Source organism: Caretta caretta, chromosome 3 (genome assembly GCF_965140235.1).
Source record: "Caretta caretta isolate rCarCar2 chromosome 3, rCarCar1.hap1, whole genome shotgun sequence".
Classification (NCBI taxonomy): domain Eukaryota; kingdom Metazoa; phylum Chordata; order Testudines; family Cheloniidae; genus Caretta; species Caretta caretta.
Window position 1 is genome coordinate 141941921 of NC_134208.1, and position 12418 is coordinate 141954338.

The following is a 12418-nucleotide window of genomic DNA, read 5'->3' on the forward strand; positions in this document are numbered from 1 at the left end:
TCTTAACAGTCTGCCCTGTTGGTATTCTTGCTTGTGAGCCACTCCAGACAAAGACACACATGGAGAATATTATCAAATTGTCTGATCAATGAAGGAAGCTAAGAGAACAAAAGAAGATGGATGAAACTGCAAGGGAGCAATATTCTCATATGACATGAGAAATAGATGCACTGATTAAAGTGCCAAAAGAAGATTGACTTGGACAACAGTGGATTGATATACAGAATCCTTTGCAGCAAATGCCATTAGGAAAATCTTCCAAACCCTCAAAACTCTTTTGAAAGGTTTCCCTAGCAGGGAAAATACCATTTCACTCAACATTTGGGGTAAGTATTGCTGATAACTGTATAATATGATCAAAATGAACTTTAAGTTGGAAGTGAGAGGCAGAGGGGATCTACTTGAGAAGCTTGACTTATCCTGACTCCTCCTCCAATCTACAAAGTTGAAGATGTGATGTGGACACTGAAAAGCAATAAGGCCCCTGGAGTGGATAACATACAAGCAGAACTAATTCAAAGTGGTGGAAAGGCATTCATCTTGGTATATCATAAGCTTGTCAATGTGATTTGGGAGTCTGAAAAATGGTCCAAGACTTGGACACAATCCCTGATGGTCCCTAGTCCTACAAAGGGGGACAAAGCTATCTCATTATTGACATATCCGAGCAAAATATTATTGCACATCATCCTGAAGAGAATTGTGCCCAAGATAAAGAACTTTCTGGCTAAAGAACAAGCTGGGTTTGGACCTAAGAGGTACAATGGAGCAAATATTCAATCGGTATGTGCTGTGTGGAAAAAGTGATGGAGATGGGCAGGTGGCCCATGCCTCTGGATTTTGCTAAGGCATTTGACAGCATATGGCACAAATCTCTTCAGGCTATCCTGGGGCTGAGTAGAGTTGGTGAAAATGTAATAAGGCTGATACAATATTTCTATGGAAATGCAATGGCTTCAGTATTTATGGGGTGTGAGCAAAGTAGTTGGTTTGACTTGAGGATAGGTGTCAGACAGGGCTGTGTGCTATCACTGACCCTCTTCAACTGTTATCTTGAAGAAATTTTAAGAAGATGCCCTGATGGAAACCTACAGAATGGTGTATCTGTTGGTGGATTGAAAAATTAGTCATCTGTGCTTCACTGACATTCACAGGATGGGATCATGGCAAGAAGAGGTGCCAGAACTGCTAGAGAGTAGTGGTGGAAAGAGAAATTAGGTCTTAAAATATCACACACAAAGACAATGGTGGCAGTTAAGTCTGCTGAAAAGGCAAAAATATTCCTACCCAAATCTGAGGAGGCCTTGAAGTGCATTGAGCACTTCACAAAGGTAGTGTGACAACGAGGGATGGTAAACATCACTTAGAGATCTGACACAGAACTGGAATCACAACTGTTGCTCTAGCAACACAGCCACATTTGGAGAAGCAAAGGAATTACCATGAAGTGTAAAATGAAATTTGCTGCCATCTCATCTGTAGCAAGATGCTGAATGCTTGTGAGATATGGATGCTTAGGCTATGTTTACACTACCACTTCTGTAGGTATAACTATGTTGATCAGGGTTGTGGGGGAAAAAACCACACAGGAGCAACATAAGTTACACCAATAGAAGCACTAGTACAGACACTGCTATGACGGCAGGAGAGCGTCTCCTGCCAACATAGCTACTGCCGCTCATTGGGGGCGGTTGGTTTATGTTGTTGGAAGAGCTCTCTCTCCCATTGGAATAGAGCGGCTACATGAAAGATCTCAGTGGTGCAGCTGTATTGGTACACCTGTGCCGCTGTTAGCTCTGGTGTAGACATGACCTTAGGAAACAGGACCCTGAAGGCAGAAAGTCTCTTAAATTGAAATTCTACAGACAATTGCTGTACATTAGCTATACCATGTACCCCTGACTAATGAGGAGGTAATTGCCCAAATTTACAGCATACCTGAAGCGATACCTGATATCATCAAGATGATCAAAGAAAATTTGAGTTTGCAGGACATGTGGGTGGGATGAGCAGAGGAAGATTGCTGAAACAAGTTTGCAGGGACTGATGCCCGGTGCCAGTGGCAGGAGAGTGCTCATGGCAAACATGGTTCGATGTGGCTAACTGGATGGGATGCATCATGGCATTTTTCTCAAGGCTGTGTGAAGACCAGGAACTGTGGAGGAAGATTGCTGGCCAAAGACTTCCATCTGTTGTGTTTACTTTTAATTGTGATGTGACTCTGTGGTGCTTTGCACTAAGAGAGACTGTATGCATGTATGTAATATTTAGAGTAATTTGCCCTAATGTTTCCAATCCATTCATAACCATTCAAAAGCATCTATTTTATTCAGAGAACATAAAAATGTTGTCCCAGTAGGCTAATTATATGTTGTCTTAGGACTCTTATCATGCCCATTTCTTAAATTTTACATTATGCTTGAGTAAAAGGAAAGACAAAAATAACTGATGCAAGGGGTACATGGTGTGGTCATTTCAGCAAATAACATGTTACAGTATTAGAAAAACATTTCTTTTATCAAGCAAAGAGGTCTGGCTTCTGTTCAATTTTATAGCTGAACTGGCTGTTCAAGTTTCAATTATTTTGCATGAACTCTGAACACACAATAGCTGTATGTTTAGGAAAAAATCACCTATCTCTGCTTTTGCTGTACTTCTACATTAGAAAAAGAAGCAGTGAGGGCAAGGACCAGGGTCTAGTTCTGGGGCTTTTATAATGAATGTGCTTGCTGTGAAATCCTACATGAATACTATAGATGCATCTCAGTGCATCCTTAACTTAAGATTATTTAGGGATATTAATGTTTTTTTCCTCACTTTAAAAAAAATAATACTCCAAAATAACAAGACACACCACTCTCAGTGCAGCTTAATTAACCAGGCCCATGGCCTTTTCTTCTGATCATCAGTGGTGCAGATTCTGCTTTTAAATCAGCATAATTTGTAAAGAATGTATGAGGGTTAACATATATTTACCAGTATACCAATAGCAACACTAAACATAAATAAACAAAATTCCACAAATAAAATTCAGTATTTGGGTGTAGCCAGCAGTTTGAAACTTTTACACAAAAGATAGTGTTCTGCCTTCTCTATTGGCCTATACTCTCCTGAAGAAGATAAAACACAGTGGTCAGATTCTAAGGAATCCCCATTTTAAAATATTTTATTTGTTTTTATATTGTTTGATTGTAGTTGCAGTGTTTGTGAAGAGTCATAAGCATTGGGGCTAGGGAGAAACGCAGGGAAGCAAGTTTATTTATTATTGTTCAAATTAATGGGAGCTGTGGTTTTCAGTGGTTACTAAATTAGACCTAAAAGGAGATTCCTCCAGGGCTGCTGCATAGACATGAAACCATTTGCACTGCAACATAAACAACAGTGACCTATTTTGGCTTTGCAGTGTATGTGGACCTTTAACTGCACCCCAAAACTGTGCTGAAAGTTTGTATGATGGGTTAAGGCAGTGGCTCTCAACCTTTCCAGACAACTGTACCCCTTTCAGGAGTCTGATTTGTCTTGCGTACCCCCAAGTTTCACCTCACTCAATAACTATTTGCTTATAAAATGAGACATAAAAATTCAGAAGTGTCACAGCACACTAGTACTGAAAACTTGCTTACTTTCTCATTTTTACCCTATATTTATAAATCAATTGGAAACATAAATACTGGCCTTACATTTCAGTGTATAGTATATAGAGCAGTATAAACAAATCATTGTCTGGGTGAAAATTTAGTTTGTACTGGCTTCACTAGGCCGTTTGCTGTAGCCAGGCGTAAAACTCGATAAATATCTAGATGAGTTAATGTACCCCCAGAAGACCTCTGGGTACCCCCAGGGCTACATGGACCCCTGCTTGAGAACCACTGGATGGACAGTCAGGTGCCCTGGGGGTCCCTGCAGCTCTGTGACCTCGAACAAGTCACTTCCCCGCCCTTGGCCTGGTCCCCGCGCCGCTCTGCAAAGGCAGGGGCTGCGCTCAGCGAGCGGACCCGGAGATGGCTGCAGCCGGCCCCAGCGCGGGGCAGCGGCGCCCCGGGGGCCAGGGTCTTGTCAGCAGCGGGCCCACGACGGTGCCTCCGCGTCCGCCCCTCAGGCCCAGAGCTGACGGGAGGAGGGGGCGCTGCCAGGCGCCGGGCCGGGGTCGCTGCGCAGGCACCGGGCCGAGGTTTGGCGGGAGCTGGGAGCGCGCGGGCGCGGCCGGGTTGGCAGGAGCCGCCGGCGCCCCGCGTTGCCATGGTTACGGCTGGGGGCCGACATGGCGGAGGAGAAGGAGGGAGCCGCCGCGGGTAAGAAACCGCAGGAGCAGAGAGCGGCCCCGGCAGCCGCTCAGCCCTCCCCCCGCCCCATGCACGAGAAACACCCCCGGTCCCCGGGCTCCTCGAAAGCCCAGAGACCCCGCCTGAGCCGGGCCGGGGGCCTGGTGACAGGGTGGGGCGGGGGCGGGATAAAGATACTGCCGGGGGGGGGGGGGGGGGAGCACGCTGGGAGATGGGGCAGGGCAGGGAGATGGTGCACAGGGACGCTGGGAGAAGATGCACAGGGACGCTGGGAGATGGTGTAAGGCAGGAAGACCAAACCTGCCCAGACCAACACGTGGAAGGAGCATCCTGGTAGGTTTGTTTCTTCACAGTCTTTGCTGGGGTCAAGAGGGTCCCGTCCCCCCCATGTTATCCGGCCACTGTGCTTTTGTTTCCAGTCACGACGCATCACCTTACAGTTATCATTACTAACTTCAGGGAGTTCACAGTCCAGAATTAAAAGCCAATATCAGCTCACATGTGAACCAAGGATGAAATTTGCCTTTATAGTTTTAATTTTTGGATTTATGGTCTTGCTCAGTTTGTCATTGTGAAACTCCTGGTTTGCTAAATAAAAACAACCTTGCCCTTTGCAGGGCTTTGTTACCATAATAAATATTATATATATCACCTTAATTCATAAAATGATTTAACAAACTATATACAGTACCATACATGATGAAAATAATTCATCTACCACTGAAGTGTTTTTGTCTGAGATGAAGGGGATTGCATTTGGACAAGTACTCTAGGGCAAACCTTACAAAAAGTGTCATGGGATTGTTAATGACCGTGGAGAGTAGACAGTGGTTTTGTTTTACCACAGTAGAAAGGCACTCATAGTAAACTGTATGCAACTCAATTTATCTGTGTTGGATGAACAAACAACCAATCTCCTCTTGGGATCTGACTTTGTGTTTCCAGAGGATTTAAGTAGTTAGAATCAGATGTTTCAACCAGTCAGCTGTTCCCTCTGCCTGAACAATTTGTTATATTTCATTTTCAAATATAGCTAGTAACCACTGCCAAGAAAAAGTCACCAGTGTGATATCCTTAAATGAAGTGATAATGCTCATGGTATTTCAGTATAGGAGGCATTAACAGAGGCTATGTTTAATGGACCATAAGTATGATTTATAACCAGAATATTCAAACATCATGAATGCTAACCTCATTATATCCCAAGATAAAAGAACAATAACATTTGATTTCCCATAATTCTCAATATTTTTATTTATTTTAACCCTTATTTTTCCTTTCACGCCCTACTAATATTAGTTGTTATTCATAATTTGCAAACTTTAAACATTGTATTTGAAATAATCAAATTTCAGTAGTAAAAATGTAATGTTTGTTGTTAATTATGAAAAACAGTATGATCAATAGAGCAGTTCTACAGAAATATTTGTTGTTAATAGTTGTGATGAGACGTTGGAAATTATTGTTATATGTATTTCTAAAGAACCCATCACTGTCGTATGTAGGCACCATACATAAATTAAGAAAAAACATCAACCTTCCTTCAGAATAAAGAACTGATTTTTTTTCTCCCTCCATTCAGTGTTATGGGGCTAATAAATGAGTAGTTAAATCTATATAGTTCACTTGGTCCTGTAGTCAGGGCCACTTTATGCATAAATCTTAGGGGAATGCCTACCAAAAGGGAGAAGTCTTGCATCATGACCTGAAAGTAGTAAGACTTGGTCTTATCCTGATTTCTGCTCATAACAGATTCCACAGCTAAGAGCCTTCTACTTACTGAGCATTCACCAGCAAATTAGACTCTGGGTTGTATCAACCAGTGTTCATGTTGAAGCAGCTACAATGGTGAGTTGAAGAGGGTCTTTGAAGTAGCTTGACCCTCATTTAGACACATAGGACTTTAAAGATAAGGACCAGGACTTTTAATAATAACTGGAATTTGCCAGTGTAGCACGCAGAGTATTGTGATGTACTTTCATTGGTCTGCCCAGCGGACTAGCTACTGCATCTTGAAGCATGTGTAGTTTGTGGGTAGACCTCTGGCTCCTGCAATTTGGTAGATTGAGTTGCATTAATTCAGTCTCAAAATAATTACAGTGGCTAGTTCCACATCTTCTCATATAACAATACTTAGTTCTTATGTAGTGGTTTTTATCCATACTTAGCCTTTTCTGTAAAAGCACTTTGAGTTGTATGATTATTATTCCTGTTTTACAGGTAAGGAAATTGAGGCACAGAACAGCTAAGCAGCTTTGCCCAAAGTGACACAGCATATCATTGGCAGAACTGGGAACAGAACTTAGGGTACACGACTAAAAATCAGGAAGTCTAGCTACTGACCCATAATACCACTTAGAAAAAGTTGAGTGGAAAAGTTCTAGCTAGTGTTCTGGCCAACTAAAAGTAACAGGACATTTTTGGCTCCATATCTTTCTGGCCATCATTATTAGGATATTGGGTTTTTGCACCATTTTGGCAATATAAGACCAGACAGAGGAGATGGTCAGAGTTCCTGGTGGATTGTGTAGCTAATGTTATTAATGCTCATTCTGCACAGTTTTCACAATGAGAATATTTTTTCTGAAGACAAATCAATATGATATTGAAGAAATCCAGAACCTTTTGTTCAGTTTTGTTTTCTCAAGTTTTGAACATTGTCCAGAACATTATTTCTAATAGGCCTAGTTAAGAATAATAATATCTCCTTTGAGAAAGATAGTCCAATGGTTAAGGGCACTAGCTTGGGACTTGGAAGATGTAGGTGCAGTTCCCTGCATTTCTAAACTTCATTTGAGATCTTGGGCAAGCCACTTAGTCACTCTGTGCCTCAGTTCCCCATCTGTGAAATGGAGATAATACTTTCCTACTTCAGAGGGTTGTGAGAATCAATACACTGAAGATTTTGAGGTGCCCAGATAATACAGTAATGGGGCCCATCTAAGTAGAGAGATTTTCAGCCATTCAGGGGGATTTTCTAATGTATCTAAGTGAGTCAGGTGCCTAACTCTCATTGAAAATCAATAGGAGATAGGCACCTAACTTGCTTTTTTAGCATTTGTGAAAATCTTGCTGTGATGGAGCTTAACCCCCATCACCTCCAAGACAAGGGAAAGAACTTAGTCCTGCTCTGCGCCTGGGGGGTAATTAAATAATTGCCTCCTGGCCAGAGGAGGTGGAGCTAGGCCTTATAAGTAGACTGAGGGAGCACAGTTGTGTAGAAGAAAGCAGTCTCTGGTATGGAGAATTTTTGGAGTGGGGCATAACAGGAAATGATAGTACATACACACTACAGAAGCAAGATAGCTCTTGCAAGTGAAGCCTTGAGATAGGGCTAACAAGGGAACTACCATGAGGCCTCAGGGGGTAGAAGGGCTGTTATTTTGATTTGTTTGGACTTATTTGTGCTACCCTTGAAGGGGTATAGACTTTTATGTGACTTGGCTGGAGGGCCAAACCACAGAACACCTAGCAGCGGAGACAGGAGAAGATACAGGCTCAAAGGCTATTGCAGACCCAAGGGAGAGCCCCAGTAGGTGGTACTAGAGCTAAAAACTCCATGCAATGCTGTGATCTGAGATGAGGGGAGGCCCATGAAGTGAGGATGTGCTGCTGTGCATTTGCTGTTCCTCATAATGCTCTTGTGAGGTAGTATTATTTCCTTTTTACCAATGATGAGCTGAAACAGTATGGTGAAGTGACTTGCCTCATTAGTCTTCAGAATTAATCCTATGCTGAGATGAATGGGAATGGTTTGCTTCTCTTTCAGGTGAAATGTTTCTGCAGACTCTAGGTAGGAATCAATTAGGGCTCTCAGAATTGAGGCATCTAAAATCACTAGTTGCTAGAGCTGGATAGAAATCTTACAATGAAGCTACATTTTGTCAGAAAATGCTGACTTGCTGAAGTGAAGGCTTGCCAAATCTGTTACAGATTTGACAACACGTTTGCTGAAACACTAGGAAGCCCACATGGCAGGGCTGCCACAGACCCTGGGAGTGAGTCATAGGACTCCCAGGTCCATGACAGGGACCATAGCAAAGCTGAAAGTCTTGGCTCCCTGCCAAGAAGCAGCTGAATGAAATTGACATTTTTGTCAGTTTCACAACTGCTATTCATTCAATAACAGCAATAAAACTGACAAGAATATTGATGTCCTATTTTGTTTTAGAAATGCCATATTTTGGTGTCTTCAGAACAAAACTTCCAGATTGGTACAAAAGCAAATTTGTTAAGCAAAACTCCTGAGTTTTGGCCAGTTATACTAGTCACTTTTGAAAATCTTGTCCCTAGTTTTTCACCAATTAAGCAGTGCTCTGCACTATAAAATAGAAATTACAGTGTGTATATTGTGGTTCAAAGAGCACAGTAACATTAATTGCATTGCCAAATTAGCCTTTGGGGTATTCCCAGAAATTCTTAGTTGTAGGCTTCTACTAGTTTTCATGGTTAGTGCTTCCCTTGGGGCCTATTATTTTTAACTTTTTTCCTTCATCTGAGTTTAAGTTCCTGATTCTGTGTTTTATGGATGTACACAGCAAGAGACAGTATAGGACCAAATTCTGCCAATTCTTGTGCACATGCTGAACTTTATTTGCACAAGTCATCCTGTTAACTTAAATAATTATTCACAAGAATAGTCTCACTGAAGTTAATGGGACTACTTGTGTGAGCAAAGTTATGCATGTGCCTAAATGTTTGCGGGATCAGGACCATAGTGTCCATGCCTATTCTCATTATCTTTTGTTTCTTTATTGTACAGCTACTTTTTTCCTAATGGTATTCTGAAAATGTATTTTATACTCAACTGATTCTACTATTGCACTTTTTTGCTCTCTACTGTTTCTGTTATATGTATTTTCCCTTCTTTCGTTCTGTTTTCTTTCCCTTTTCATAATGCTTAATTCAATGTTTTCTTTTTTGTGTGCTGATGGCTTCCTTACACTTTGACATAACATGTCAATACTCCCAAGCTTTAACATCTCATTACTGCTATTGCAAGAACCTGAAAGCAAGATGTCAGATGGTGCCCTACTAGAGCCTAATGTAGAATTAGTGAAAATAGGTCTCTTTTCTTCCAGTAATCATATAAAAGGCAAGGGTTGAACATCCTTATATCTTCATAGGAATGTCATGTAATTGATCAGTCTTTCTGATATAATAAAGATGGTCTTGGGTGTGGGGGAGAGGGAAGTGAAGTTAAGATTCATAGATATTAAGGCCAGAAAGGACCAATAGATAGATCATCTAATCTGATCATTTGCGTAACAGAAGCCATAGATTTTCACCAAGTAACAACTTGTATTGAGCCCAGTAACTTTGGGTTTGACTAAAGCATATCTTCCAGAAAGGCATTCAGTCTTGATTTGAAGATTTCAGGAAATAGAGAATCTACCACTTCCCTTAGTAGCTTGTTCCAGTGGTTATCAATTGCTTTTGTTGGTAGTTTGATTACTGTTTGAAATATGTAATCACCCTTGATAACTTCATTCCCCTACCTGTATTTTGCAATTTAACATTTCATATATAGGATTACATTACATTTAAAATCAAATACAGAATATTGCCAACACAGACATTCAGAAACCATGAGTGAGACCCCATCCCAAAATCATGAGATTTTTTTTTTTAAATCACAATTTTTAAGCCAAAAATAACCCAGGGTGGTGGTTCTTTGCTTCTGGATTTTGACCCTGTAGGTTACTCTTACATCCATTTCCCAGCTTTTCTTTGTAACATTAAAGGCTAGAAATGTACTACTTTTTTCAATCAGCGATACAAGGTAAGTGAGGTAATATCTTTTATTTGACCAACCTCTGTTAGTGGAAGTGACGCTCTTTCAAGCTTTACAGAGCTCTTCAGGTCTGGGGTAGGTTACCAGAGTGTCTAAGATGAAATCTGAATTTCTGTTTTAATGCCATGATTCCAGAAAATCGGGCTTTAAGAAAAGCACTAAATATTGCAAAACTCACAATAAAATCACAAAAGCTGGCAATACTGATTACAGGTAGCCTGAATTAGTGTGATACATACCTTCTTCTGACTCCTTCCACATGTGTGTTACCTATGACTACACTAGAGACCTTACAGCAGCACATCTGTACTGATGCAGTTGCGCTGCTATAAGATCTCTTGTGTAGCCATGGGAGAGACAGCAGAGAGCTCTCTTGTCAACATAATTAAACCATCCCCAACAAACAGTGGTAGCTATGTTGGCAGGAGAAGCATTCCAACCAACATATGCCAGCTAAACTTATGTTGCTCGGGTGTGTTGTTTTTTCCCTCATAAAATCCACACCCCCGAGTGACAAAGTTATACCAATATAAGTTTGTAGTGTAGACCAGAACTCAGTTAGCAATACACAGGTTCCTGGCTGCTATTGAAATTTTAAGCACTGTGGCCCAGAACTTCAGAGGTATTTAGGTTCCCAAATTTTATTGAAATCAATGGGAATTAAGTCCCTAAATATCTGAGGATCTAATTCTGTGTCCTTTAGGTCTTCTCAGGGCATGTAGAATCAATACACTGCTTAGGCCCTGATGCAGCAAACCACTTAAGCACATGTGTAACTTCAAGTAATACCACTGAATGGGAGTACTAATGCACTTTAAGTTACACATGTACTTAAGTGCTATCCTGCATCACAGCTTTAAAATAGATTATGCAGTTTTCTGCATGTTTTCTAATTTTGATAATTTTTGCACATTACAGCCACTCAATTTCCCCCGCTCTCACAAGCCTTGGGAGGCAGGCCAATACTCGCTTACAGACAGCCCCTGCCAACCTGAAGCAAATACTCACCAGCCACTACACACCACACCACAGAAACACTAACCCAGGAACCAATCCCTGTAACAAACCTCGCTGCCTTCTGTGTCCCCATATCTACACTAGCAACACCATCATAGGACCCAGCCATGCCATCAGGGGCTCATTCACATGCACATCTACTAATGTGATATTTGCTATCATGTGCCAGCAATGCCCCCTACCCTGTACATTGGCCAAACTGGACAGTCTCTATGTAAAAGGATAAATGGACACAAATCAGACATCAGGAATGGTAACATACAAAAGTCAGTAGGAGAACACTTCAATCTCCCTGGACAGTCAATAACAGATTTAAAAGTAGCCATCCTTCAACAAAAAACAGACTTCAAAGAGAAAACTGCAGAGCTACAATTCATTTGCAAACTGAACACCATCAATTTGGGCTTGAATAGGGACTGGGAGTGGCTGGCTCACTACAAAAGCAATTTTCCCTCTCTTGGTATTGACACTTCCTCATCAATTATTGGGAGAGGACCACATCCACCCTGACTGAATTAGCCTTCAACATTGGTTCTCCACTAGTAAGGTAACTCCCTTCTCTTCATGTGCTAATATATATTTATTCCTGTGTCTGTAATTTTCACTCCATGCATCTGAAGAAGTGGATTTTTTTACCCAGGAAAGCTTATGCCCAAATAAGTCTGTTAGACTTTAAGGTGCCACCGGACTTCTCATTGTTTTTTTGGATACAGACTATCATGGCTACCCCTCTGATACTTGATTATGGACTGTATACATGCAAACTTTCAAGCATAAAGGTTCAGCTTAAATTTGAGACTGAAGTAGACAACAAAATGCAGTCATTTTTATAGACAAAGCCATGGCTGACTTTTAAGGCAATTGTGGATTTTTTTGCAGAGAGAGATTTTCCTATTTCCATAGTGCATACAAGTGTAGAAATTTTGCAGATTAACTCTACCTCTAGCTCACTAATTCAACAAGAAATTAGCAGGTTTGTAGAAAGCTGTCAATAATATTTTGTCTTCTGAACAATGCCAAGTATCAGATTCACAATGCTAAAGGGGATTTGCAGTGCTCATACAAATGATCTTTTCTCCAACTGTAGTTAATATGCTGTTCAGAAGAATTTGGGTTTTCATTCCATATCTGTGTGCTAATTTTTTCACATCCTAGATTTTCTCCAGTTTAGAAGTACTTTTATGTTGTGGGAACAAATATATAATCAATGACATTTGCAATAAAATTTGGCAAAATGGAGTGCAGGTGATGAGCTTGATCTACTGGTTAGCATAGCACTACAATGGACCTGCTGTGTGAAAAGTTCATTATTTAAAAGTGGCTT

At 41.0% G+C, this 12418-nt stretch overlaps 1 protein-coding gene across 1 annotated transcript in view; it reads left to right on the forward strand.

Annotated features, from left to right (window-relative positions):
- Positions 1-4172: 4172 nt before the first annotated feature.
- The window catches only part of DRC8 (dynein regulatory complex subunit 8), a 34807-nt gene continuing 26561 nt past the window's right edge, over positions 4173-12418 (forward strand). The window contains exon 1 of the mRNA XM_075126973.1: positions 4173-4292. Within this exon, the coding sequence (XP_074983074.1) occupies positions 4262-4292 (31 nt within the window). The 5' untranslated portion in view covers positions 4173-4261. The remainder of the gene's footprint in view (positions 4293-12418) is intronic.